Genomic DNA, 25,744 nt, shown 5'->3' on the forward strand with positions numbered 1-25,744 from the left:
GGGCGCGCCGGATTAGGGGGCGTGCAAGGAGCAAAGTGTTAGCAAGGATGGAATTAAGGCATTCAATCTTAGCCGCACACACATACAAATCATCGGTGGAGAACTCTCCAGAAATAACAAAGCAGTACATTCAGCAGTTTCAAGGTGAGGAGGTTACAGTCATGCCCGTCTGAAGCCTGTCATTACTGTCAGGAGCATCAATGCATCATTACAACAGCAGACAAGAGTGGGAGGGAAGCAGAGGAAACATGCCCAGTTTTTATCTGAAGCGTGCAGCACAAAGAATGACAAATATATTTGCTTTTGCAATCCTCTTTATTTGCACCCATAAATGTCTGTTCCCAAGCCACTGTGTAGAATGGGCCTCAAGTGCAAAGATACGGAGGTTTTCATTATTAGAATTTATCTGTTGAATTACAAAACCCTGCTGTCAGAAAGATGTTTAAATTTGCTTCATGATTTGTATTATAGTAGATCTATGGTCTCAAGTGATGATGGACACTAGGAGTGGAATAGGTAATCTGATCCCCATAATCCATCTGGGTTAAAGGGTCGATGCTGTGCATTTTAATGGAGAAAGAATAACAAATATCTTCTTAATTAAGTGGGAAGGTTGAGGGAAAGTATTAACCTATAGGTTAGAAAGGATGTTGGTGTTTGCAATATTACATTCATTCAAAAACACTGTATAAATAGCCATTTTCAGTTTATTTACATGACGACATTGTTTAGTTTTCATCGATGGGCCTGCGGCAGTATGGACAGCAGTTGTGTTGGAGCACCAGGAGCTCATAATCCTCACTGTGAAACATCTGGGTGAGAATACACACAAAAAGGAAATATCAGCTCAGACGGCATCTGGGAAAAGATAACAGTCTGCTCAGGCATTCAGTGTTTTTCAAACAATGTACCTTGAAGCAGGTGGGGCACATGGTGATGCTCATATTAGGCATCAGGGAGCGGAAGTATTCCCACTGGAGGGGCACGGGCCAGCGTTTGATCAGGACGTCCCTCCTGCTCATCAAGCGCAGCACGGAACGACTCACCTTGACTGGGACAAAGGCGGAACCCCCCTGCTGCTCAGACAGACAATGATCCATGTTACCATGAACCGCCATTCTCTCCGACTCTGCCAGCGAGTCATATATAAATCATTTCGCCTCCTTACCTCGAAACTCATTTTGGCTGTAAACGGGTCTTCGAAGGTATCGTCCAAACCATCGTCTCTCCTTAAAACCTGCAGCTCTGAATGGAGTGAATTAAGATCTAACAGCTTCAGAAAACGCGTTTCATACCTACAGTTCTATACCACATTTGACATATTTCAGACTATTTAACAGCTATGTTTAAATGCCAATCAATCTTATTTGTCAGTCACTTTGTGGCTCTGAATGACCTCAGTGCCCTTGAGTGTCTGCAGGCTAATGCAGGTTAATCCCTGCACTAGGGCTCTGGCTCTCGGAGGTTTAGTGTCATTAAGATGAGACAGGAGAGCTTGGCTAACCCTATTAGCTCAAGAGCTAAGATGACTTAGCTCTGACGGCTTACCCACCAGCACAGAATCGGGGCCAATGCAGACAAGACAGCTTCTTAGTACCGTCACATGGCAGATGGGCCACGTGGTCTGTTTCAAAGAAATCTGCACTATATTAGGGCAGAGTGCAGGTTTCCAAAACCCAGCAGCATGTCGGGTTCAAAGCGTGACATCCAACAATTTATTCAAAGCATTTAAATCATCTGTCAACGTGCGTGCTTGCGTGCAGCTGCATTGGGTGGACCACTAAAGGATACCATCACTGTCCACATTTTGCATGTACGTCTCCCTCGGATCCATTTTTGGAACTTCCAGGTCAATTAGTGACACAGCCTCTTCGTCACTGATGCCGTCCTCCAGGTAGAACTGCATCAGGGGCAACACCTCTGCGCACATGGAAACATGCTCGATTAAATCCTGTCTGCGCCCTTATTGAACTCCACCTGTCTGTGAGGCGCTGACCATATGATGAAGCGGAGTAGATGAAGGGCTGCTTGCAGTTGATGCAGACACAGCCCTGGTTGTTCAGCAGGGGGTTGTGGGTGGAGCAGCGGTAGCACATCATGTTCTCAGTGAGGTCCTGCAGAAACATATGAAACTCAGTAATTAAACATAACATAAAACACCTTCATAAAACCCTTCGACACGAACCTCATTGTCCTGGAAAGGTTTGGAGCGAATGGCGAGGCTGCAAAGTTCTATGGACTGCTGGTAGCAAGACGGAATATACAGGCCCTGGAGCTTCTCACAGCAATACCTGGCAAGTTTATATGCCCCCAGTTGTCGGCTCTGCTTGGCAAGGACGTACAAGGTATTGCTAATAATCAGGTCAAGGAACGCATGTTGAAGAAAGGGACTAGTATCTGATTTGCAAATATTTTGATATTGAGACACACCCCCAGACCTCCACAGGCCCAGCTGAATTGTGTGTCCTCCCATTGTTGAATTTGTTTAGAGCAGCTTTTCTGTGTTTAGGCTGTGTAATTGTTCAGACTGAGCCTCAGTGTAGCATCTCTAAGGCTGTAAATCTAACTTCAAAGTTTCCGGAGCTCCTAAATTTGGCCACAGCGGAGCCCAGCTGCTGCCCACTCTGATTTCCTCTTCAAAGGCTGGGCTTTCCTTCCTCACACTCCTCCTCATCTGTGAGTGTCTGCATTTTTGTGTGTATGTGCATGCGTGTTTGTCCCTCCCCAATTAGAGCACATTGTTTCAAATGTCTGTATATGTACGTGATGAATTTTTGCAATCAAAGCGTTTGTGCCAGTGACGGAGAACGTGCCTCTAGCTGGCATCCTCTCCTCCTCCCCATCATCACCCCTTTATTTCCTCTCAGCACCAGAATGGCTGCTGCCTGCTCTTGTTTCTTCTTCTCCTCTCACTGATTTATCATGATAGTGCCTGCAACATCCATTCTAGATGTGGCCCAACTTCTATAAGATGTATGATTTCTATACGTACTCTCACTGGGAGTGTGGGAAGATGTGTATCTAATCTGACGTGTCTGTTGCTTTTCTGATATTATCCTAAATATTAAAAAAATATTGGAGGAAAAGTGACGCTACATTTGCTGTTGCAAATGGAAGGATACACTTTAGAAATGCCTGGTGGTATTTCCTTGTGGAGGTTGTTCAGGAGGAATCTGCAGATGTTGAAAAGGGTCTCTGGCATGTGGGAACTGAAGGGCTCATCCTGGAGAAACAAAGTCATAAAAGAAGTATAATAACACCTGATATAAAAATCCCATCTCCTACAATCCCTCTCTTAGCTTCTTTAAAATTAAGTACCGAGCAGTCCAATTCTTTGGATTTCAGGGTAAAGCAGGGTTCAATATAGCAATCGGTAACTGCACCTTATCCCAAAAGTGGATAAATCAAATGTCCTGTGCCCACCATGGTGAGTTATGGTGAGACATACTAGATTCCTGGTCTGGTTTTTATCGTGGGGATGGTTGTGAGGCTACGACCACAGAGTCAGTAGAAAGCTGAAACAACAAACACAGAAGCCTGACGCAGGCCAGGTCACCCCTTCAGGGGTCACAACCAGGAACAGCTTGTTTATAAGTGCGTTAGGCCCGAGGGTACGGGGACGACGCCCCCCGATTAGTCAAGCAACTGGTAACCGTGGTTTCAGGGAGAGGTCGATTTTGACTTACATCGATCTCTGGACCTCACAGAGATCCTTAAGTACACAAGTTTCACAAAATCAATACCATTTCTGAGTAGTTCAGGCTTACCGTAATACATCTTCAGCCCAATTTGCTCAGTTTACCTCAGCACATTTTAACTTCCTTTATTCCACTTCAAATGATATTAGAGTCAGGGCTTGGAAAACAAAGAACAGACTCATTTCTGAGGTCTTTTAAAAGCCCAAGTTGATTAGAAAATTGGCCAGTAATGAAAAGGGCACACTTCAAGTGGAGGAAAATGCTCTGAAATGACGTGACTACTTTGCCCCTTTTGAATAATTCTTCTCACATTTGTCTGAATATGAAAGATTTGGGTCAACGGCAGCAGCGGCTCTCACCATGAAACGCTGAATGGAGTGATAGATGTGGTAGAGCTCAGCGAGATGTTGAAAATGCTCAAACTTCTTCAGCATTTCGTTCCTCTGCTCTTCACTTCCTGAATTTGATGTGGAAAAGCATGACGAATACATCAGACACTACGGTAAAAAGTGTGGTGTAATGTTCACAGGTGTCTCACCTCTGGCAATGTCCAGACACTGCATAGACAACATCCAGTAATAGTACCCTGCGTCGCTGAATCTGTTCTCCACCACTGCATTGTGGGTAAGCTGTTCCAGGACTTTAACGGCTTCATTCTGCCGCCCTGCCTTGTGAAACGCTAAAGAGCAAAATGATGGATGGATGTAAGTAAGATGATGGATTACGTGCCTTTTGAAGGATTTGCCGGTGAAGGATTTAAGAAGAAAAAGCAGCTGTGAGATGTTTAATGTTCAGCTAATTTCCAAATAGACATGTTTCCACTTGGTCATACTCACTGAGGGTCACATGTCAGCCATGTGAGTCTATGTAATTTTCTCCACCATCACCATGATTATACCTTTAAAAAGCTTTCATTTCGTTTTCAGGTCCGTCTCTGGAATTCGGATGTAAGAAATGATTTGGAGCTGAATTTAGAGCATGAATCAAAGCACCGGTTTTAAAATGAGGCCATAGAAATACCCCCAATCACTTCAGTCTGGGGTGAATTATTTCTAAAGCTGTCACCGACTACAAGCAGGGTTGGGGGGGAGGGACATAAATTTAAACTTAGTTATAATCGCTGACAACTCCTAGTTTATCACCGCCAGACTCAAATGCACACGATCAGCAATGTGGAAAAATAATCGGTTTACTGGCGAAAATGAAAAAAAGAAACTCGACTCACTGAGTCTTATTATCTCTGCAGAGAGGAGCAAAAACAATCACAGCAATCAAGCAGTTTAGGCAGAGCGGCTTCCTCCCTGAGCAGACGTCCACGCACGTATTTACTGCATATCTACAGAATAATAAAGACGGTAAAGCTGCGGGAACTGTGTGAGCCTGGCTTTTACCACTCAGACGCACTACAACAGACCAATGATGCCACGTGTTGGGACAAAGAAACAGGCTGATAATGATTTTGTCAAAATATACACACCCTGGCAATTTTTTCATAACATCAGCAAAAATCACGGCCATGAACAAGTTCTAATAGAGTCAGGGCCGTTCAGTCATGTCGGGGAAAGCAGAGGGAGATTATGTAGACGAGGAAATATGCCTGCTGTGATCATAATTATAAATCTATGAGCTGATTATAACTATGGTTACAGTTGGTAATCATCATCAGAGCCGCTTGTAGCACTGGTGATTAGAGGCACGCATGTCATCCTGTAGCAGGCAGCCCGGCTCGGCCCGGCCCGGCATGTTTCGCAGTGGATAGAGAGAATTTTTAAAAGTCCTTGGTGACATAAGTAAAGTAAATCTGGGGTTTTCAGCTTTAAAATTCAAGTGTTAGCTGAGAATTCCTAAGGAAGAAGAGCCAAACGTTGCAGGCAGATGAATGTCATATTTAGGTGGAACCCAGTCGGTGACTCACCTCTTTGAGCTTCTTCGAAGCGGTCATTCTCAGCCAACCACTGGGCATAAGGCACATAAACATCATTTTTGAACTGGGGGTGCTTCTCCACAAATGTGAAAGCCTAAAAAAGACACGTGAGAGCAATACACATCAGGTGAATACACTGCCGATGATACGTTTGCACAAATATGACCAGTCCTGGCAGAGTGTATCTCATAAACAAGAAAGAGTTAAAGATGACCTAGGTAATTAGTCGGGAGCATTGGACAATTGTTTTTCTTTTAAAACTGTTTGTAGACCATCGTTAAATAGCTCTGCAACACACCAAGTGTATGAGCGTTGGAGAACCTTTTCTCCTGTCTGACTGTGAGCTAGAGAGGTATCGTGCAGACAGATTAATCAAAATGTCCCAGGGTAAATCCTGACCCAAGAGGCACACAATTAAATTCCAACCAGTAGACTTTTATACTTTTTAAAAGTGTGACTTCAATGACTAACATCCATCCTCGTAGCTCTCCAATCTTTTCTTTTTTTTGTTGTCTTGGGATCAAATGAGAATCCAATCTTCTGCAGATCACAATTAGATGGTTTGGTTTCGGTCTTTGTCTTTCAGCACGCACATTTGCACTGTTAAGATTGTTTTCTTGCATTTAACTGATTAAAGGCTGCTGATGAACATAAAAAAAAGCTTGCAATACATTCCTCTTGGAATTGGACCGGAAGCAGAATCCAGCCTTAAGCCGATACTCACAATGATCATGGGCATGGATTCAAAGAACTCGAAAAGTGGGTGATTAGATCCAGACTTAGCGCGTGGGAGTGTACGGTCTAAACCATGTCAATAAAAGAAGAAATTTAACCGGTGAATTGTCTTATTGTTTGCATTTGGCCCACTTCAACAAACACAATCTATTTGTTTGGAACTTTAAATCTATGTACCGCAGCTGTTTATTTAGCACAGTCCGCAGAGGCTCGCGGAATATTGATGTTATTGTCTCAGCAAAGTATATATATAAGCCACGATGAGTGGACCAGGTGTGCCTCCCATGTTTATAAGGATGTCAGACCTCTTCCCAGTGCCAGGTTTCAATATGCAGCTGCAGCAGAGCCTGCAGGTCTCCCATCTTGGAGTAGGTCTCTGAGGCATAGCCGTGCTGCTTCAGCTTGGTGAAGTAGAAGGCACACTTAGCCAGCGGTTCACGCTCAGCCTTGTCCAATTTGCGAGCTATGTCGATCAACCTGGGAGAAAGGTGTGAGAAAACAAATAAGGGATCAATTCAGGTTAAAAAAGAACTCTTCTCAGCTTTCCCACTGAACGTAGCATCTTTGCCACCACAATTTAAAATAAATTTTATTTTTCTGCTATTTTTAAGAAAAGCTGTAACAAAGTCTTGACATGTTTAGGCACCTCACCTTGTCTCGAGCTAAAATTAACCTCTAGCTGTGAAACAGGGGAGCAGGCAGTAAAACTGTTGAGAATTGGAATTTCGAGCGATAAAGCGGGTGAAAGTGATTGTGACAGGTGAGAGCCTCCTTCAAACATATCCAAGAGGGAAAAAGAGGAAAATCAGTTTGTTTATGGTGGAAGATCTGATGCTCACATGTCTTCCCAGCCATGTTCTCCTATGATATCAATGGCTTTCAGATGTTCTCCAGCAGACAGGTACATCTCTGCTGCAGCCCGGGGCTCCTTGCTGCTCTGAGCCCAGTCTGCTTGCTTGGTCTTCAAGATCCGACTGTTCTTGGGATCTGTTGATCCTACAAAATCCTTCAAGAAATACACAATATTTGAAAAAATAAATGAAAACCTTTAAGTAGAATCCTGATATTAATCTGGTAGGAGAGAAAGAAAGTCCTGTATAGACAGTTAAAACCATATGGGTCAAGACCGAGATTGGAGATGTAGAATCAGACGGACAGCAGCAGCCAGCAAGACAGCCTTTCCCTTTCAGTGACCATCCTATTTTAAAACAAACAGCCTGTCGAACCAGATGGCCACACAGCTACATAAATATACAGCCGCCACTTCAAACACATATTAAATCTGATACAGACGCACAAATATACAGGACCGCGGCTGTCATCTGCTCCAGCTATGCGATGGAACGGTAATGATCAAAGTGTCCACACACGTGCACCCAAAACAGCCAAACCTGGCTCAAATCAAATGACCTCCTCCTCAAAGTATTCTTGTAAAAGCAAATGCTCACCTTATTTTACAACTCTATCTCCCCCCCTCATAGCGGAGAGGCCCCGGTGTGCACTGATTAGATGATATATGTTGGAATCCCTGTTATATACGAGGAGGTGAAAGACAGAAAATGAAGGGGCTGGTAGGACACAGTGCAGGGCCCCAATTTGGCACAAACTGCACATTGCAAGGCAGAACACGAGTTCTACGGCGTCAAAACATGTAGCGCTTCGTGCACGTTGGTGGAATGTAAAGTCCGTGCATGTGCTTATTGTTGTTAAACAACAAAATAATCACCTTTGCGTAATCAAACATGCACAGATCAGAGTACATGCTCAGGGCTTTGGATCCATGGCCAGAGTGTTTGTAAAGCTTTGCTGCCTCGTGGGATTTCCCCTGGTAGGCCATGATGTCCGCCAGGAACAGCTCGTTTTTGTCCTCACCCTGCTTCTTCCTCTCCTGCGAATCAATCAGCACAAACACCAGCACGTCTGGATAGATAAATACTCCCGCACACAAATCAATCGTGTCAACACTCACACACTGAATGAGGCAAATGCCTGTGAAAAGAACTGGATGCAGCGAGGATAACTTAACTGACCGAATTCTTCTATTACCATAATTGGGGAACAAAGTCTATCTGCAAGAAGATGTAATTTACTTGGTTTTTTTATTGCTGCAGCACCCCTCTAAAACATTTATCAATAGCCAGAGTGGTGGAAATGTTCGGCTGGTCCTAATTAGGCTGAAAATGACTCTACGCCGCACACGCAATTTCAAGAAACATGTTTGCAATTTGCCGCATTTATGTATTTTCTTGCATGTATGAATTAGGGAGGTCATTCATGAGGGAGGTTCCTCCCTTTTTCAAGTGTGCAACATCTGTGATATAGTCCCATTTAAAAATGTAGCAATAAAATCTGCCATTACCATAACAATTTCCTCTGGGCCCAGCCTAACAATAGTGATCTCACTGAAATAAAAACCAGCAAATAAAACTATGAACTCAGCTTTAAATGTGATTAAAGGGTTTTTTTCTGGGCATTACCTCAATATGATCAATTAACTCCAAATACCGCAGGTCTCTGATTCTAGTGAAGGCCTGAAAAATAAGAAACAAATATTCTCCATTAACTCTTCATCTTACTTAAAGATTGATTATAATAAGTTTACATTCTTAAATGTTCTCCATCAGTGACGTTTGTACCAAGTGGGTTATTGACTGGCCTTTTTTGCTGTGTCAAAGTCAAGTCCTTCCAGAGCCTCTATGGCTAAATCCCTCCAGTCACTCTCTGTCACACCCAGACAGGCGATCTGATAAGCTTCCTTGAACATCTTTTTTTCCAGGTACTGATACATAGGTGCTGACTGGGGAGAACAGCATTCTCAAAAACCAGTAAAGTCTTAAGATTTGGACACGCAGCATTTAAAATAAACACGTTAAACCCAGGCAGGATAAAGTGACACACCTGAGGCACCTCCACAGCCGACATCGAACAGACGTGGAGGCAGAAAATCTTCGATCCATTGTATCCAACCATAAAACCTTGCATCTTCCGCTGGTGTACAGGAAAATTGCCAGCCTTGATATTAAGGTAGCCATTACCAGAGAAGCACAGCATGTCCTCACACTGGGTGTTCCAGGCCACACTATTAGCATTAGGCTCCTACAGGAAAACGCGGGAGGAAACAACAAGCCCTATTCAAGAACATGTGTGATACTTACTCATGCTAATCTATTTTTATTTCAGTCTGCATTTTTATTTTAATTGTCATTCCTTGATAAATCCTCCTTATTATTATTCCATGCACCTTGTTTAGCAGGTAGAGCACTAGAAACCAAAATCAATCAGGTTCGATACGCTTTTTCCACTTTTTCATCTTACCACTTGTAAATAATCTATATGGTTGAACAGTTTCTTTCAGCATTTATAGAGATCTGCTCTATTCTACTCTTTGACATGACCAAGCATTGGTGACTCAGTATGGACAGCTTCCTAACAGACGCACATTAAATTAAAAACAGAGGCCAATGAATTATTTTGGAATCCATGTAACTACAGCCAATCTTTCTCAGCCGCAGTAATCCACGATAATAAGCTGCCTTGTTAAGTTCATCCTCCAAACCCTTGTCCGCTGACCTGAAAAAGCAGTTCTTTGCTGTTGAGGTCGTATACGAGGAGCGTGTTGTGCTCATTCACTACAGCTAGCTTATTGTTGGAGGCACTCATGTCCAGGCAGCGCACGGATGATGACAGCTTCAGGAGCGTGATGGGAAACTGGTTGTCGACAAATATCTTCAGGATCTAGGTGACAAAATACAACAGAATAATATCCAGAAATTTCAGAATATACCCTCAATATTCATGTGAGATCCAACCGCGTGCAACAAGCAACCGTATAAGCACAGTTTGCTGTGATAATCCTAAACCAGGGGTCGGCAACCCGCGGCTCTGGAGCCGCATGCGGCTCTTTGGCGCCGCCCTAGTGGCTCCCTGGAGCTTTTTCAAAAATATGAAAATGGAAATTGTTTTAATATAATTTCTGTAGGAGAAAAACGTGACAACCTTAAAGTTTTCAACATCCCATGATAATAGAAGTTAAACTTAAAGCACCATCGTACAGCAGAGTGGTCACATGGGGCGTCATTCTCTCCAGGATGCGCGGCAGGAAAAATAAACATTTCATCATTGTAACTGTCTGAGAGACATGTTAATTGAAAAATTCAGTCAATATTTATTTTGCATTTTTAAAATGGTCATAATTTCATTTAATGTCTCAATTTGTTATTGTTGAAATGGCTTAAAAATGTATTGTTCTTTATGTATGTTTCCTTTGATAGGTCACTTGTAGGGTTCTTTTCAAAAGACATCTGTATGATGCGTGGCCATTATTTCATTGGACCGGTGTAGCTACAATCATGAATGCTCATTATGTATTTGTGGCCTACTTACCATTTGGAAAGTAGGCTAATACAGCTAATATAGACACTTACAGCCTGTGTTGCCTTCATTATAAGGCTTTTAATTTTTTGCGGCTCCAGACAGATTTGTTTCTTGTTTTTTTGGTCCAATATGGCTCTTTCAACATTTTGGGTTGCTGACCCCTGTCCTAAACGTTGGGCTAAACTGCAGGTTTTTTTATGTAAATACTCACAGCTCCATTCTTTAGTCCTACCAGTAGCCCCTCTCTGGCTGGAGGACCACCTATCACCTTGATGTAGCGAATTAGAGATTCCATCACCCATTCTTTTTCTTTGACGCCTGTAAAGGACAGACACTGCAGCCTCTTCTCCTGCACAGAGGGAGAGGCAAAACAACAGCTTCATGACCGACATGACACAAGCAGCCCAGACTGAGTCGTTTGTTAATCCTCAACATACTCCTACGTGTACAATCAATCCAAGCACATTGTTCTTTTAAACGCTGCTAAGTGTGGTTCAAAGTCAAACGGCAATGTTTTGAGGACCAGCAATGATTTGATCAGACACAGCCATGTGTGTCTCATACGAGGACAGCCCATTCGTTCAGCGTAAAACCCGTTTGATGCGCGGAACAGACGTATACGTGTTAGAGGAAGATCTGAAGCACCTCTGTCATGCACAGACAGATTTAAGGGGGAATAACCTCTGTCTGTTATGGCTGCTCCTCCCTACCAGCCTCTGTCAAGAGCATGCAGCTGAGGACCAGGAAGGTGCCCTGAGGAACATTCACTGGCTGAGACACCTTTTTTTACCCCCTTCAGTCAACTGTCATGCTGTATCCAGCAGAGAAGGGGAGAGGGGTGGAGCCTGTGGAACACACGCACAGCTGGAGCACATTGGAAACAATGCAAGACCCTATGGGAAACTGATAATTTCATGATATTAGAATTTTTCCCTGAGGCATTCGAAGACATTATTGAATAGAATCATTTCACTTCTATCACGTTAATACTGTTCAAACGTCTTCCCCGACATTCTCAATTTTCAAGGTGGCTTTTTGTGTAGTCAAAAAAAAGCAAGAGAGTCACTGCAGGTCAGTAGTATTTAGTCTGAGGAGTCTAATTGAAAGGAAAATGTTTTTTTTTTTAAGAGATGATCTGAGAAAAGCTCTGCTAAATGCATAATTTATTTCCGCCGACCTGACACAGAATGACGTTCTGGGAGCAGACCACCAGCAGGTTGCATTCAAACTTCTTGCAGATTTTCTCCTTGATGGAGTAGTGCATGTCTGACGCGTCATTTGAAGTCAGCTCATAGATGACGATCTTCACCGGCAGCTGAATGGCCAGACGGTTCCTGTAGATCGCAATCTTCTTGACCAACTCACGACATTTGATTCTCACTAAAAAGGAAGTAATGGGGTCAGTGGACATGATGAGAGAATGGGTAAGATTTAGTTCCTCCCTGTTAATCTGAAAACTGGTTTAACGGTTGCAAGCTCCTTTTTATTAAAATAAAAAAAGGAAAAGAGACCAGCACCAGCAGTAAACAGTTGACAAAACTCAAAGTCTCTAACATCAGGAACATTGTGAACACATGGCTTTCAATCAATGTTGGTACATTTGAATTGGAGTGGAGTTGTTTGTGGTTTCTCATTTCCTCAAGGTCATACAGGAACTAATACTGCGGAATGTATATTTACTGACCGAGAGCAAATATGCATTCACCACTTAGAGGGTATCACAATACCGTGGGCCATCTTTTCCATCCATCTATTTTCTGTTAAAGACTGCTAATTCCTAATCAGGGCCACAGCTGGTGCTGGAGTCTATCCCAACAGTCAGAGTGGCGTGGAGGCACCTTGGACAGGTTGCCAACCCATCACAGAACACATTGCTATTCGCTCATACACAATTTAAACTCTTCAGTCATGCAATGCGCACGTGTTTTAGACTGTGGGGAAAACCCACACAGGCACAAGGAGAACATGCATACTGAAGCTAGATGGCTTTCAGAGGAGTGTGCAAAGCGCCGCACCGGCGTTATCAGGTACCTTTCTGCTCAGTGATGAGGTGCTGGACAATGACATCCGTCATGTTGTCTCTATAGGCGTAGCGATCCTTGTAGAGGCTGTGAACTGTACTGAAGACAATTTGGTAGCAGGCAATGGTACCATCCTGGCAGCCCAACACCTAGATAAGATATAACAATGTAGCAGAACATCCTATTAACACCTCTAAAAAAAGACTGAGAGTGGGAAAGCCTTCGTGTTGTTAAAGCAGCTTCACAGTAGAACTGAAAGAATTTGCCAGAAACCAATTTACTCTTTCAGTTAAATATGCTCAAAGTGAAGCTACCACAAAGTTGGAGTCTGGCTTCACATGGCACGTCCAGACCCAGGAATTCTGCTCGCCAATGGTGCCCAGACGCACACCGTCCTTAGTGTAGAGCGACGCCTGTTTATCAGAGCCGGCCAAGACAATGTACTCGCCCTTGGGAAAGTAGCTGATGCAACAAGGATCAAAGGTGAGGAACTTGTCCTTTCCAATCTGAGAAAGAAACAGAGGGAAGTGGACATTGCTATGAACCGCTACTCGTGGTCATCTGGTCTGCACATGTCATAATCCATCACCTAGATTATTTGATTCGAAGATCTGTCCAAAGCTGAAATGGCTTTTCTGGTTAAAATAGCCTGTCTCATTTAAGTGTTCACAGTCCATTTGCACAATATCATAACATTTCCCAACTCTCTGCATCTGTTTCTGCTCATTTGGGGTTAAAAAAAAAAGAATAAGAAAGCTGCATGGCACTTCTTTATTTTCACTGTGGATAATTCTCTCTGCTATAATCAAAACAAAATGCTCACTTAAATAGGTTGGTGGCAATATGTGAGCCTGGGGCACACCGGCAGAGTAATGAACAATGCATGTTTGTCTATAATTACAATATGGCCTGCAGGGAATTTAGCAGGAAGGAGGGACAGTAGAAGGGCATTAAAGCATAGCAATATAACCTCCAATGCACTGTGATTGCTTTAGGAGTCACTGAAAGAAAGATTACAATAGAAAACACTGATCAAAGACTTAGAAAAACATTTGTCACCTGCTTTCCACTGAGCTGGTAAAAGGACAGCTTCTGACCCCAGTCTGTTACAGCCAGAATGTCATTGTGTTCATCCCTGTCAATGTGGATACGCACACACAGACCACTGTGAGCCAACATGCTGTTGGGTATTTGGCTGTTATCATATGGTCAAGCCTTATCACAAACAATGGAATGCTTTTATTTTTAATCAGTAAAGTAACCTTTCCTGACCTGATCTTGTCTGTGCTATATGCTTAAAAGGCCTATGCATCCCTCCATTTAGAGCCTTGATGAATCCTTGTCAGTTCCGCAGATGTCCTGCTTGACACTCATTATTCATTATTACGTTATCATTCTTAATGATTATTATGACAGATTAGAGCAAATAGAGTAGATTACACTTGCTCTCCTATAGCTGCTCTTTATCACTGTCTCAATTTTCCTGTCTTGCACCTTCACCTAAATAGCCTGATGAATAGTTTGGCTGGAAGGTGAATTTGGTTGAAGGTCACCCACTACATGCCGCCATAATCTCCTCCCATGCATTAATGAGACCACCTGTACCTAAGCCAAACACTGCCACCTGCTGGCAGCAACAAGCAATACACAAATCATAGACTTGCCTCTCGTTCGTGTTACTGACAGACGGCGTGCATGAATAGTTCATGATTATCATTATTTCATTTAAAAAGGGACAAAGCACATTGACTACAATGAATACTAGCGTAAATGTGAGATTTTCACCAAAAGGGGAATTTCATCTCTAGTGTATGTTTTTGGTTCAAGACGTGCAAAAAATGCAACATATATGCAAATAAAATTAATTGCATGTGGATGTAAAAGGATTTTGTACAAATAAGAAAGTAAGATTATGACTGGTTTAATTTCTTTTTTATAGACCAAAGTGCAATAAAAGAAACTTACTTTGAAGGGTTCCAGGCTATGGACCAGATAGGAGAGGCACCTGGACGCTCTATTTTAACCTTCTCCTCTCCATTCTTGTTACGAATGCTCACTACTCCATTTATCATGCCAAGGGCAAGGTACTGTCCATCATTTGTCCACCTTTAAATCACACACATCATTTTAATTTTAATGTGAATCATTAAACTACACGTTGTCAATCCTATACTGTCATTCAAAATCCATTTTACAGGATTTGATGGCAACTTACAGGGAACATACAAACAACAATAAATTAATAGCTGTTCATAGACTCTAACAAATATACTGTTTCTCACAATTTCAGTTTTAAAATCTAACACAGATATTTTAATTTAAGATTGCACTTACCCACAGCATGTTATTCTGCTGCTAACTTTATGTTTGCTCACTGATTTTTGGTCTGGAGACCACAAGCCTAATGAGGATTGTGAATAAAGTAAGTTATGTGTGCAAAGAACAATCTTGGACAGTCTCATTAAAAATAAAACATATTTAGGGCATTTTAAATCAACTTTGGGTTCACTCACCAAAGTCACTACAAGTGCAAGAAGCAAGCTGCTGAGTGACAGGGTTGTAGGCAAGAGACTGGATGGAATCATTGTGACTGCAAATAAAAAAGAAAGTTACACTCTGCTGTACAAAATACTTTGGTGATGCATTTACAAGTATATGATACTCACGTGTATCTTAAAATACCCTGTAGTTTAGATGTCCATATAATAACACTTTTGTCTGCTGAGCCTGAGGCAAACTGTTTCCCTGCAGAATGCAATCATGGATTTACTATGATTATAATAATCATGGCTGTTACAACACAACAATGTTCAAAAAAGGAAAGACACTCCAGTACCATCTTTAGCATAATCCACACAATACACTATTGCACTGTGTCCACTTAAGGGCTGGATGACAGACCCATCTGCTGTATCATAAACCTGAAATAAAACACAATATTTTCTATTGTGTAAGGAATCCTCCATTACTCAAAATGTTGCAAAAATTATACAGTGTCAATAATGGCCATGGCACGTTCGTGAGACCAAACAAGCAAAAATTCAGCAAATCAAAAAAAGGCTTCACTTGGGAAATGAGTGCAGGGTCATGCAGTGGGTTTGGTGTAGCAGTACCGGCCAAAACAGTTGGATTTACATCTGATACAAAGAAAGCTGGAGAGCCATACCAGAACACGTTTTCCTGCAGCTATTACGACCTGGCTTCCATCTGGCTTGAAGGTTATATCATAAACACTGAAATAAATAATAAAATTGTTTACCGTGGTGTATTAGCAGATGAACCGTGTAACTCTAGTGCAAACTCTAAGAAATTACATCGGAGAGAACCTCTTTGAGACTGAATGATCTGGGAAAATGACAATACTTCAACATATTTAGTGTTATTTCGTTAATTTGTGCAAACAGCTAGTTAGCTTAACAGAATGAGTTCCTAACGCTACATCGCGTTAAAAAATACTGGTAAGACATTTTACTTGAGTCACAAATTATGTGCATTTCCGCGCATTTAAACAAATGCATACAACGGCTCACATATGACAATATGTGAGTTGCGGGGCTAATATTAGCACGGCTGGCTAACTTTAGTTTACATAGCAACCGCCGTTGCTAGCCACCTAGCGTCCCCATCCCGACCTGGTCTTTGAGTTAATGGCGCAAGTGTAAAACAAACGTAATCTTACCATTCTTCACGGACTACTTCCCTCCATGCTAAAACGGCTCTCATTTCGAATTTCTCACAACTAAAATGCCTTGTTTTAATATCAACAGGTTAATCTCAGCTGTCCATAATATGCAGACATAAGAACCGCTTCCTACAACTTCCTGTATGTGCTGTTCCTGCATCCGTAGCTTCTTAAAGTGTATCCACGTGTCGTTTGCATCTTTTTTCAACCTTGTGCACGGAGACATTTGCAATTTTAGTTGAAACAGAGGGAACGAGAGAAGAGAAAAACATTGCGTATTTCTCTTGTGTTCGCCGTGTAAAAGTGTCAAAACAATTTTAAAAGCTGTTATTTAGCAAACCTTCATCATCGAATACATGGTAACGATTTTTTAAATCTCTGTTAAATTACAAGAAAAGGCAGATATAAAGAAATTTCTTTCACATATGCGTGTTAATGAATCGATTATTAGGGTATCATTACAGCACAAAAAATACAATGGGGATTAAATAAATTACAAATGTTCCTACTAAATTAGAAGGCTACAGAGAATAAAAATGAGCTTTATATTATAAAAACTTGGTGTCTTCCTTATTATGACACTCTTGCTGTAACCAATATTTCTTTTTTGAGATATTTCTTTATTGTAAAAGAGTGTGGGCTCGCGTGTGAATTGTTTATAGGACGCTTTACGGTAACTTCCTGGTGCGCGTGCGCTGTGTCAGGATTCTTACGACGTTGCCGTAAAACACAAAGGAAAGGCGCAAGACAGTTTAACCGAGTTCCGTCAACAACTTTGTGCTGGTCTGTTTGTGTCCAACAATATCTAGGGGGCGAAGTTAGGTGTGCTGACAGTGACAACAGTTCATTGATTTTTTTCCACATGAGAAAGATTTTATCTTGATCGAACTTTAGAAAACGTTGCTCAAATACTCGAATAGGCCTTGTCCGAATTCTGCTGTACAGTAATCTGATGCACACTGACATGCCTGCTGAGGAGTATGCACCAATTAGCTGAAGTCAGGCCGATGATAACACTGGCTCAGACTTGTCTCCACAACGCATTTTAAAATACTGCATAATGCAGCTGGAGACCAAGAGCAAGGGAAATAATTCCAAGGATGTGGATCGTTTATGCGATACTTCCATAATGCCTCCTGGCTGGATCAGAGAGGTGAGGCAGAGGAAAACTGGCAAGACAGCGGGCAAACTGGACGTCTACATAATAAGGTAATTAAGTGAAAAAAAGTATTTTACAGCATCTTTGGACAACGCCTGACTGAGACCTATCAGTCCCCAGGGCCTGAAGTTCCGGTCAAAGACATCCCTGCAAGCTTTCCTCTTAAAAAATGGACGAGAGGACTTAAACATAAACCTTTTTAATTTTTCTGCTTCCAAAGATGATGAAGTCATTGCCCCTTTCAAAGCGATGCAGAAAAGAAGAAAGGAGAAGGAACAACAGTATAATGCACCAGAAGAATCCAAATCACCTTTAAATACATCGGCGAGCACTTGTTATGCACTCAGATCTACAGTCCACGCAGTAAATGATTCTGGTGATTCAGACCATATTGTACCAGAGAAAATGCAGAAGATATCGTCGGCTTCATGCACAGTGGATGATGTTGCACAGCAGAAAAGACCTCACAGGGCAGGTTTGCTGAGAGAGAAGATACTCAGATTAGTTCCTAACCAACAAAATGCTTGCAAAGAAAAGCAAGCAGGCTCACTTTCAGTCCCGACTCTGAACCTTGAACCTCCTGCTGAGGGTGAGAATAAGAGCGAGGATGTACAAGGCGGAAAAGAGAGACAGGTTGACAGCAGAGGTGGCAACGAGTCCGATTCAGAACACGACGCCGGTGCTAACAGTGTAGAAACGGAGGTGTTGTCACCTAAAATCAGTGGTGGGAGCTGCGCACAGGTGGCAGATTCCCAGAATAGTAAGTATGATTTACAGTGACAGCTTGTGAAAGCAGATTTTCAAGTTGTTTTTTTTATCATCACTGAATTCAGCAATTATAATGTGCAGCAGTTATTTTAAACTTGTAATTTATCAGTTCATCATCCAGTTTCTAGGAGGTGTTTGAAGGGATGTGGGAGAATTGGCAGAATTGAGACTTTCTTCCTTCAGTAGTTTAACTTTACGAAGACAAAATTCTAAACTTGGAAGAAAGCGTGGTACAAGACACCTCTCTGGACGTAGAAAAATTCACTCTTTAAACAAAATGATTTCTTCCTGATTAGAGTCCAAGAATGCGGAAGACAAGCGGAAAACAAGCCCTTATTTCACCAGAAAACTCCGCAAAAATGGTAATATTGCCTGCTTGCTTGTATTACAAGATTCATTTTTTGTGACAAAGTTTATTTAAATAACTAGTGTGCAGCTCAAAGTGACAATACAATTGCAGTCCTCAGCCCACCCAGAAGGAAGGCATTCAAGAAGTGGACCCCTCCCCGCTCTCCCTACAACCTAGTACAGGAAACCCTTTTTCACGATCCATGGAAGCTCCTGGTGGCCACGATTTTCCTTAATAAAACCAGTGGTGGGGACCAGTAACTGCACACACATGCTGGTTTGTTTAGAGTTGTGTCTTATGTTGGTCATTCTGCTGCAGGTAAGATGGCCATCCCCACACTGTGGCAGTTCTTTGAGCGCTACCCCTCTGCAGAGGTAACCCGCGGAGCCGAGTGGAAGCCCATGTCTGAGCTGATGAAGCCGCTGGGCCTGTATGAGCTCAGGGCCAAAGCACTCATCCGTTTCTCAGGTAAATGCACCCCTCTGTTAACCAGCTCTTTGCATGTAACCCCAGTAACTTCAGTATTTGAGGTTCTGATGTCATCTGTGTTGTCCGTGTGTACAGGTTGTCACTAAATGTGGGTCTGCTGTGTGTTTGTTGGTGTGGTTATTATGCCAGCAGTGGGTTTATGATATTTGTGTCTGTTTTTAGAAGAATATCTGACTAAACAGTGGCGTTACCCGGTCGAGCTTCACGGCATTGGCAAGTACGGCAACGACTCCTACAGGATCTTCTGTTTGGGAGAATGGAGAGAGGCGAGTTCAGTTTTTGGTTTCTGTTCTTTTTGTCCAACAACAATGCTGAATCTGACATTTTCTTGTCTTGAAGGTGACCCCTGAAGACCACATGTTAAACAAATACCACGCCTGGTTGTGGGAGAACCACGCCACACTCGGAATCTAAAACCACGAGGCTCCGTGAGGAAAATCCAGTAGGATCTGTGTTCTGGTGAACTTGAAGCCTCACTTACTCTACGCACAACGCAGTGACATCCTGAGGGGTCGACGTTTTCATTGTGTTTTAAATAATACCAAAATAAATTGTTTTACACATGGACGTGTGTCTTTGCTCTTGTTGTGATTCCACGGGCACCCTAATCCTCCGTCTCCGAGCACACTGACACGTCCTCAGACTCTGCCAGCTTTATTGGGCCGTGTATTGGGGAACTTGATTTCCAAGGCAACTGTTGCCCATGCAAAAAAAAAAAACACTCGAGGCAGCATTACAGTCACTGCACAGAAGTGTAGTTTAACGGACACTGGGACATTCATAGTACAGTGATTTTCTTTATGATGCACTGTCAGAAGATCTGGATTTTTAAATAGGATCCCTGGACTGGACACCTGTAAAATGAAACTGCAGGGAACAGTCAGGTGAGCACAGAAGTCCAGTTCCCTTAAAATAAATACTTTGGATTGAAGACTGAACAAAAAATATCTGCCCCAAGAGTTTCCCAAGGCTGGACCCTTTACATCCCCCCTTGGTCCTTAAACGCACCATCAGTCTGGAGACACAGAACGTTCACCACCACAACCATGAGAGGACTCTCATCCTGCAGAGAAGAGAGTATTTCAGGTCTTCTCATAAAGTCATTTCTACATTCGCTTTGTTCTGAATCTGACTGTTGTTTTAATGTGTCAGATGTCACCAAGCGTGGCGAAACCCCTTTTACGGAACTGCAAGAGAGAAGAAGAGTACAGGTAACAATTCTCCTTCTCCTAATGAAGAAACCAGCTTTTTAAAAGTATTTTTGATATATTCAAACGTAATAAAAAGTTCTCTTCTCGTCAGTTGTCCTGTTTGTCTGTTGTCCTTCCAGCAGGAAGGAGATAAGACAACGCCTGAAGAGGCAAATGGCGGAGAAATGTTCAGAACTGAAGATGCACCTGACAAATAGTTAATGAAGCGGATTATATGCAAGAAGTGGACCACTGTGACCTGTCCAGGGACCGAGAGAGAAGGCTCCAGCACAGAAAAGCCATGAAAGTATTCAGAGATGAGAACAAGAGGGTACAGACACACGCGTTCACCGCTAATGGTTTTTAGAAGAATGCCTGAGACACTAAATGCTTCATCATGCTGTCAGATCTCAGGTTACAGCATGAGGGAGGGTTTGAGATTGTTCCTATTATCTGCCCATTTGTGCAGCTAATGGAGGAGCGCAGGAGGGACCTGGCACTAACACGTTCCCACGAGGCCCTCCGGGAGAGAGAGCTGCTCTGCCTCAACCCCATTAACTGGAGTGGAACGCTGAAATAGGCCGGACCTCAACTGGGAGAGTTGGACTTTAACAGCAAGATGCAAGAGGTGGTGCAACAGAAAGGACTTTTTAAACAAAATAAATTCAATGCTGTGTTCTTCTGACCTCACCGAGTTTGACTATTTTTTTAGTAATTCGAGTCAAAAACACAACTTTATAAGGTACAGTGGGGCCTCTACTTACGAATTTAATTCGTTCCAGAAGTTGCTTTGTAACCTGAAAATCACGTAAGTAGAGACGCATCTTCCATGTAAATGCCCTAATCCGTTCCAAGCCCCCACAAATTCGGACATCATTTTTTTTATAAATCATAAAAATGCATCAAAACATGTAAAATACATGTTACAATGAGATTACCGCACAATAAATGTAGGAATTCAGTGCAAGGCTTCTCCAGGAACAAAATGAACTTTATTACGGGCTAATCTTACATTAGCCGTCATAACTAGCAACGAACGTTAACACTTGTGTTAACACCGCCATCTAATGGACAAACATACGAACACCCACACTAAATAAAAGTGAAACGAAGGCGACGCTGGGATACACACAAACTTGTACATATTGACGTCCCTCCTAGCCAATGGGATGACAGGAAAATGCTAGGCGATAGCCAATGGCAGAGCAGCTACAAGCAAGTTTGTGTTCACTAAAGTCCGCGAGCTGCGAGTAGCAGCGGTAGCGTATTTTTGACCTTTGTATCCTGAAAAATTCGCATGTAGAGACATTCATAAGTAGAGGTCCCACTGTACTGTTAATAGCAGCTCGTGGAATTACGAAGTGATGCTCCTTGTGTCCTTTTTTAATGGAATAAGGTGGAAGCTTGAGAAGTATTTCAGATTAAAGTAGGATATAAAAATCACAAGCAGAGACATACAGTTTATTTTAAAATAAACAACTTCACACTTTGGGAAACGGAAGGAACGGCACAGCCAAAATGATGCTTCTCTCTTCAAGAATAACAAAGGACACATTAAAAAATGCATTGAAATTGTGCACACACACAAACAGAGAGGAAATTTCATCCCAAGATAAATCAAATTCAACAGGAAATGGCTTTGATTAAAATGGCTTATTTTTGATTAAAATTAACTTTTCTCTTGGTTCTCAAATCAGAGGAAATAATGACAGGAAGTGACGCGTGCTGACCTGATTCAATAGAATTATCTAAATGGGTTGCTTATCATATTTATTGCTAATTGAATCAAAAATGAGGCATGCAGGATAAAATCTGAGAAGCGCTGAAGCCAGAGCTGAGTCAAAATTACACTAAGACAATAACTTAATACAGTGTAGTACCATTCGTTTCAAAACTTATTTTCATGCATTCTACCTAAAAACGGCATCACTCAGTAGGTAAAGAGGTCACTGTCGTCCATTCCTTTGCTGTAATTCAGTGAATATAAATAATGTTTAAATAACGAAAATATCCAGTGCGGTTTTGATTTGTGGTGACTGGAAAATGAGCTAAAACCATGCTGACGCATCTCAGAGGTGTTTACACAAGCACTCTTGTTCAATAATAGTATGGAGGTTTAGAGTGATGTGACTGTGCCAGATGAAATATCCAACTGCATAATGCATCCCAGCAAACGGCAGCGTTACGTCACCGTCGTGAGTGAGGAACTGAGCTCAGTGTCCGTTCCAGCAGTGCAGATCTGCTCTATGATTCACATCCACATGCTTTCCTCTAACATAAATAAACCCAAGCCCTTCAAGTAACTCCCCAGTAAATTCCCTGAAAGTCCAGCAGTATGGGGACACAGCTTGCTGCCCCGAAAATGAGTCTTATTTACCCAAATGGGCCAGTACCTCGAGGTCCAGTCTGGTGCCTTGGTCTCAAGGAGTCTAGCGTCCCTTCAGGAATCCATCCAGCATATAATCCCCCTTCTCTGTCAGCCAGTAGCCAGCCATAGCAGCGACACCCCCGATGAAAATGGCTGTGAAAACCATGTCGCCTTTAGCCGCAAGCGTGGCTAAAGCGCAGATGACGACGCCGAAGAACATTTGCTGCAGCACGAGGACCTCCTCGTCGGTTATGTCGTCAAACAGCCCCTTCTCTGGCCCGGCTGATGAGATGCAGGCAAACAGTAGACATGAGACATTTGTAGCGGCATCTGTGTGCAGCGTCACCGCTACAACCGCTTACCGGGAGGCGTGTTCTCGACGCAAATGCTGTCTCTTCGGATGAATCCATCGGCACAGTCGCAGTGGAAGGAGCCCTCCTCGTTGATGCACGCCTCGTTGAGTCCTGGGCACGCTATTGCACGTTCGCTACATTCATCTATATCTGTGTCAGGAAGCAAAATCAACCATTGAAATGATCCTGTAATGTATATTTAATAGCATCACGTTAGCATGTGTCCTCACCGAGGCATTTTGCTCCTTTTAATCTGTAGCCGCGAGCGCATTTCTTACAACGAGCGGGACCGCTCCCCATGCATCCCACACAGGCCTGGTCACAACCTGAGCACGGACACAGAAATTCATAAACGGGCACCTTAGATTTAAAACAAAACCATCCGATACACCAACCAGCCGACCTCTGCATTCGTACGATCCATCCGTGTTGTGACAGTAGGTGTTGGAAGGACAACGAGCCAGCTCTGTTCCACACTCATCGATGTCTACCGAAAAGAACCCAGAAAGTTCAGGCCCAGGGAGAAACAGAGGGAAAGCATGGACAGGGGCGGTGAAACGCTGCACTCACCCACGCACTTGTTGTCGTGAAGCATCCAGCCGGGTTTGCAGTCGAGGCATTTGTAGTCCTCTGGCCCCGAACACCTCCTGCATGAGTAGTAGCATGCTGCCAGGGATGAAAGACGGGGAAACGGCGAGTCAATTTTTCACGACTTCAAACGGGATTTTCCTCAGGACGAGGGTTGGCAACAACCTGCACAGGCTCCCAGGCTTTCATTAGAGCGCTTCTCTCTGAAGTAGCCGTCGGCGCAGTTCTGGCACAGATGGCCGGAGTATCCGGGGTCACAGACACACTCTCCATCGCCCAGACGGGTCCCCTCCCCCTCACAGCGGCCCAGGCCGCCACACACACCGCCAGGGCTTGATGGACACTCTGGATTGCAAAAAAAAAATAAGCGATTGATGAATTATACACACACACCACATGTTAGGAAAATCTGTTTGTTTTTCCCACCTTTGCAGTCACTTCCAAAGTGTCCAGGTGGGCAGCAAAGCCTCAGCTCCTCTATGCAGAGCCATTCAAACAGGTCCGGTGCCTCCTGCTGCCTGCAGAACACATAAACATTGACATCACGCATTAGATTATAGGTAATTAAACACTGAATTATAATACAGGCATTACTGAATGAATAGGAATTTGCTCATTTGCAGCAGTTGTTATTCTGGGTCATTCAACAATATTCCCATTAAGAGAGAACACATCAAATATACCTGTGGAACCACCACGTCTCCACCTGGTCTTCGATCTGCTCCAGCAGCTGGTTACATTCAAAATCCGTTTTCTCACAGGCAGCTTCTACGATCTCGAGGAGTCGAGTCTCGCTGAAAAACACATGCCATGGAATAATCACCACTAGATTGTGTCCACATTTACACAAGCGCATCATTGACATCTTGAATACTTAACTTAAACAAAGCTGGAAACAAAATCATGTAAAAATCAATTACCTGCGTGCATATTTAGCCAATTTCTCCTCCTCCCAGGCTGTGTTTCCTCCTCCGAAGTTCTTATTGGCTGTTTTATCCAAGCCCTAAAACAGGTGAAAATAACACCAAAAAAAACCCTTTCATAAAGCAAGTCTGAAGGCATTTAATGAAGGAATAAATTAATCGATGCAAACACAAAAACAAATAGCATTGCTTCAGGTGCAGGCTTTTAAATGGGAACGCTGTCCGATTATGGAAGGGCCGGATGTGCAGATTCTCCAGTACCTTAATGAAGCTCTCGGTGAGTTTTCTGCAGGTCTGACAGGGGGCTGTCTGGACTCTGACCACCGACAGCTCTGAGAGGAGCACCAGAGCAGGCAGGAAGGACCTGGCCCACCACATGGTTCTTCAGGGGAAAATAGGTTTAGTGAATTTCTGTGTGGTAACAATTACATTACGCGTAATCCTCATTACGCGAGACAATCACATTACGCGTGATGCTAATTATGTGTTTTATTGTTCCTTTGGGTTTTAACATTATAGCTGTTGTAAACTCTGTTGGGTTTTTTTTAATTTCATAAAGCACCTTAGCCGGATTAGGATGCTCCGCTACTACCGTTAGCTTAGCATGCTCAACATCAGCACCACACGTAATTTAGCAACTAGCAACTGGCTAAGGTCAATAACGTCAGTTGGCTGCAAACCACAATCTCCACCAACATTGTGTTTGGCAGCAAACGGATCTATCCACGGGATCCCAGCCGTGGGTGCGCTTATTTAGAAATGGAGCGGTCTTGTTGCAGTGTTTATATACCTTATAGCAAAGCCACCTCGGCTGCTCCGCCGATCGTGCGATTTCCAGCCTCTTCGACACGGCGGGGGGGCAGATTTCACATTTTCAGAGCCGCTCTAGAAGCGTCGACGGGTCCATTTCAGCCGAAACAACAGCTCCTTTAACGCACAGCTGCAGGAGGCGCCTGGCTGGAGCACACGGCGGCTTCTGCTGGGATGAAGCAGCGAAACGCTTCCAGTTGGTTCTCTCCCTGCCACCGCCCATAAACCAGTGAAACCACTAATGCTGCAGCTGGGACAGGGTTAGATTACACTCTGACCTTCCTGAAATCCAGTAGACAGATATGGCATTCAG

At 43.1% G+C, this 25,744-nt stretch overlaps 3 protein-coding genes and 1 long non-coding RNA gene across 6 annotated transcripts; 2 read left to right on the top strand and 2 right to left on the bottom strand.

Moving 5' to 3' along the window:
- Positions 1-296: 296 nt before the first annotated feature.
- On the bottom strand, positions 297-16,942 carry ift122 (intraflagellar transport 122 homolog (Chlamydomonas)). The gene is made up of 29 exons (XM_057040843.1): positions 16,432-16,942; positions 15,919-15,985; positions 15,589-15,673; positions 15,419-15,497; positions 15,266-15,342; positions 15,087-15,153; positions 14,718-14,858; positions 13,812-13,887; positions 13,067-13,258; positions 12,763-12,901; positions 11,909-12,111; positions 10,943-11,080; positions 9,928-10,092; positions 9,256-9,453; positions 9,014-9,154; positions 8,835-8,888; positions 8,084-8,245; positions 7,197-7,363; positions 6,663-6,834; positions 5,614-5,716; positions 4,237-4,377; positions 4,058-4,155; positions 3,123-3,223; positions 2,186-2,351; positions 1,997-2,114; positions 1,792-1,920; positions 1,169-1,245; positions 912-1,076; positions 297-812 (listed from the first exon to the last, which is right to left on the bottom strand). Exons 1-29 carry the CDS (start codon positions 16,473-16,475, stop codon positions 729-731), a joined length of 3,549 nt encoding a protein of 1,182 aa, XP_056896823.1. The 5' UTR covers positions 16,476-16,942; the 3' UTR covers positions 297-728.
- Positions 16,943-17,140: 198 nt separating this feature from the next.
- mbd4 (methyl-CpG binding domain protein 4) lies at positions 17,141-19,766 on the top strand. 2 transcript variants are annotated; one of them, XM_057040911.1, is made up of 7 exons: positions 17,141-17,643; positions 17,707-18,353; positions 18,658-18,723; positions 18,822-18,956; positions 19,029-19,178; positions 19,365-19,465; positions 19,539-19,766. In XM_057040911.1, exons 1-7 carry the CDS (start codon positions 17,495-17,497, stop codon positions 19,611-19,613), a joined length of 1,323 nt encoding a protein of 440 aa, XP_056896891.1. In that variant the 5' UTR covers positions 17,141-17,494; the 3' UTR covers positions 19,614-19,766. The 2 variants fall into 2 exon arrangements, with proteins under 2 accessions (XP_056896891.1, XP_056896890.1); XM_057040910.1 differs by having other exon boundaries at positions 17,143-17,643; positions 19,362-19,465.
- A 380-nt stretch (positions 19,767-20,146) lies between these two features.
- Positions 20,147-21,074, top strand: LOC130530084 (uncharacterized). 2 transcript variants are annotated; one of them, XR_008951731.1, is made up of 3 exons: positions 20,147-20,410; positions 20,533-20,720; positions 20,859-21,074. It is a non-coding gene; the product is annotated as an uncharacterized LOC130530084 (long non-coding RNA). The 2 variants fall into 2 exon arrangements; XR_008951730.1 differs by having other exon boundaries at positions 20,147-20,404; positions 20,530-20,720.
- Positions 21,075-21,829: 755 nt separating this feature from the next.
- On the bottom strand, positions 21,830-25,684 carry LOC130530049 (protein disulfide isomerase Creld1). The gene is made up of 11 exons (XM_057040916.1): positions 25,412-25,684; positions 24,883-25,003; positions 24,619-24,701; positions 24,382-24,492; positions 24,125-24,216; positions 23,864-24,043; positions 23,681-23,776; positions 23,514-23,597; positions 23,341-23,436; positions 23,120-23,260; positions 21,830-23,039 (listed from the first exon to the last, which is right to left on the bottom strand). The coding sequence occupies exons 2-11, from the start codon at positions 24,997-24,999 to the stop codon at positions 22,819-22,821; spliced, it is 1,221 nt and encodes a 406-aa protein (XP_056896896.1). The 5' UTR covers positions 25,000-25,003; positions 25,412-25,684; the 3' UTR covers positions 21,830-22,818.
- Between the last annotated feature and the right edge of the window lie 60 nt (positions 25,685-25,744).

The sequence above is a fragment of the Takifugu flavidus genome, chromosome 8, assembly GCF_003711565.1.
Source record: "Takifugu flavidus isolate HTHZ2018 chromosome 8, ASM371156v2, whole genome shotgun sequence".
Lineage (NCBI taxonomy): Eukaryota > Metazoa > Chordata > Actinopteri > Tetraodontiformes > Tetraodontidae > Takifugu > Takifugu flavidus.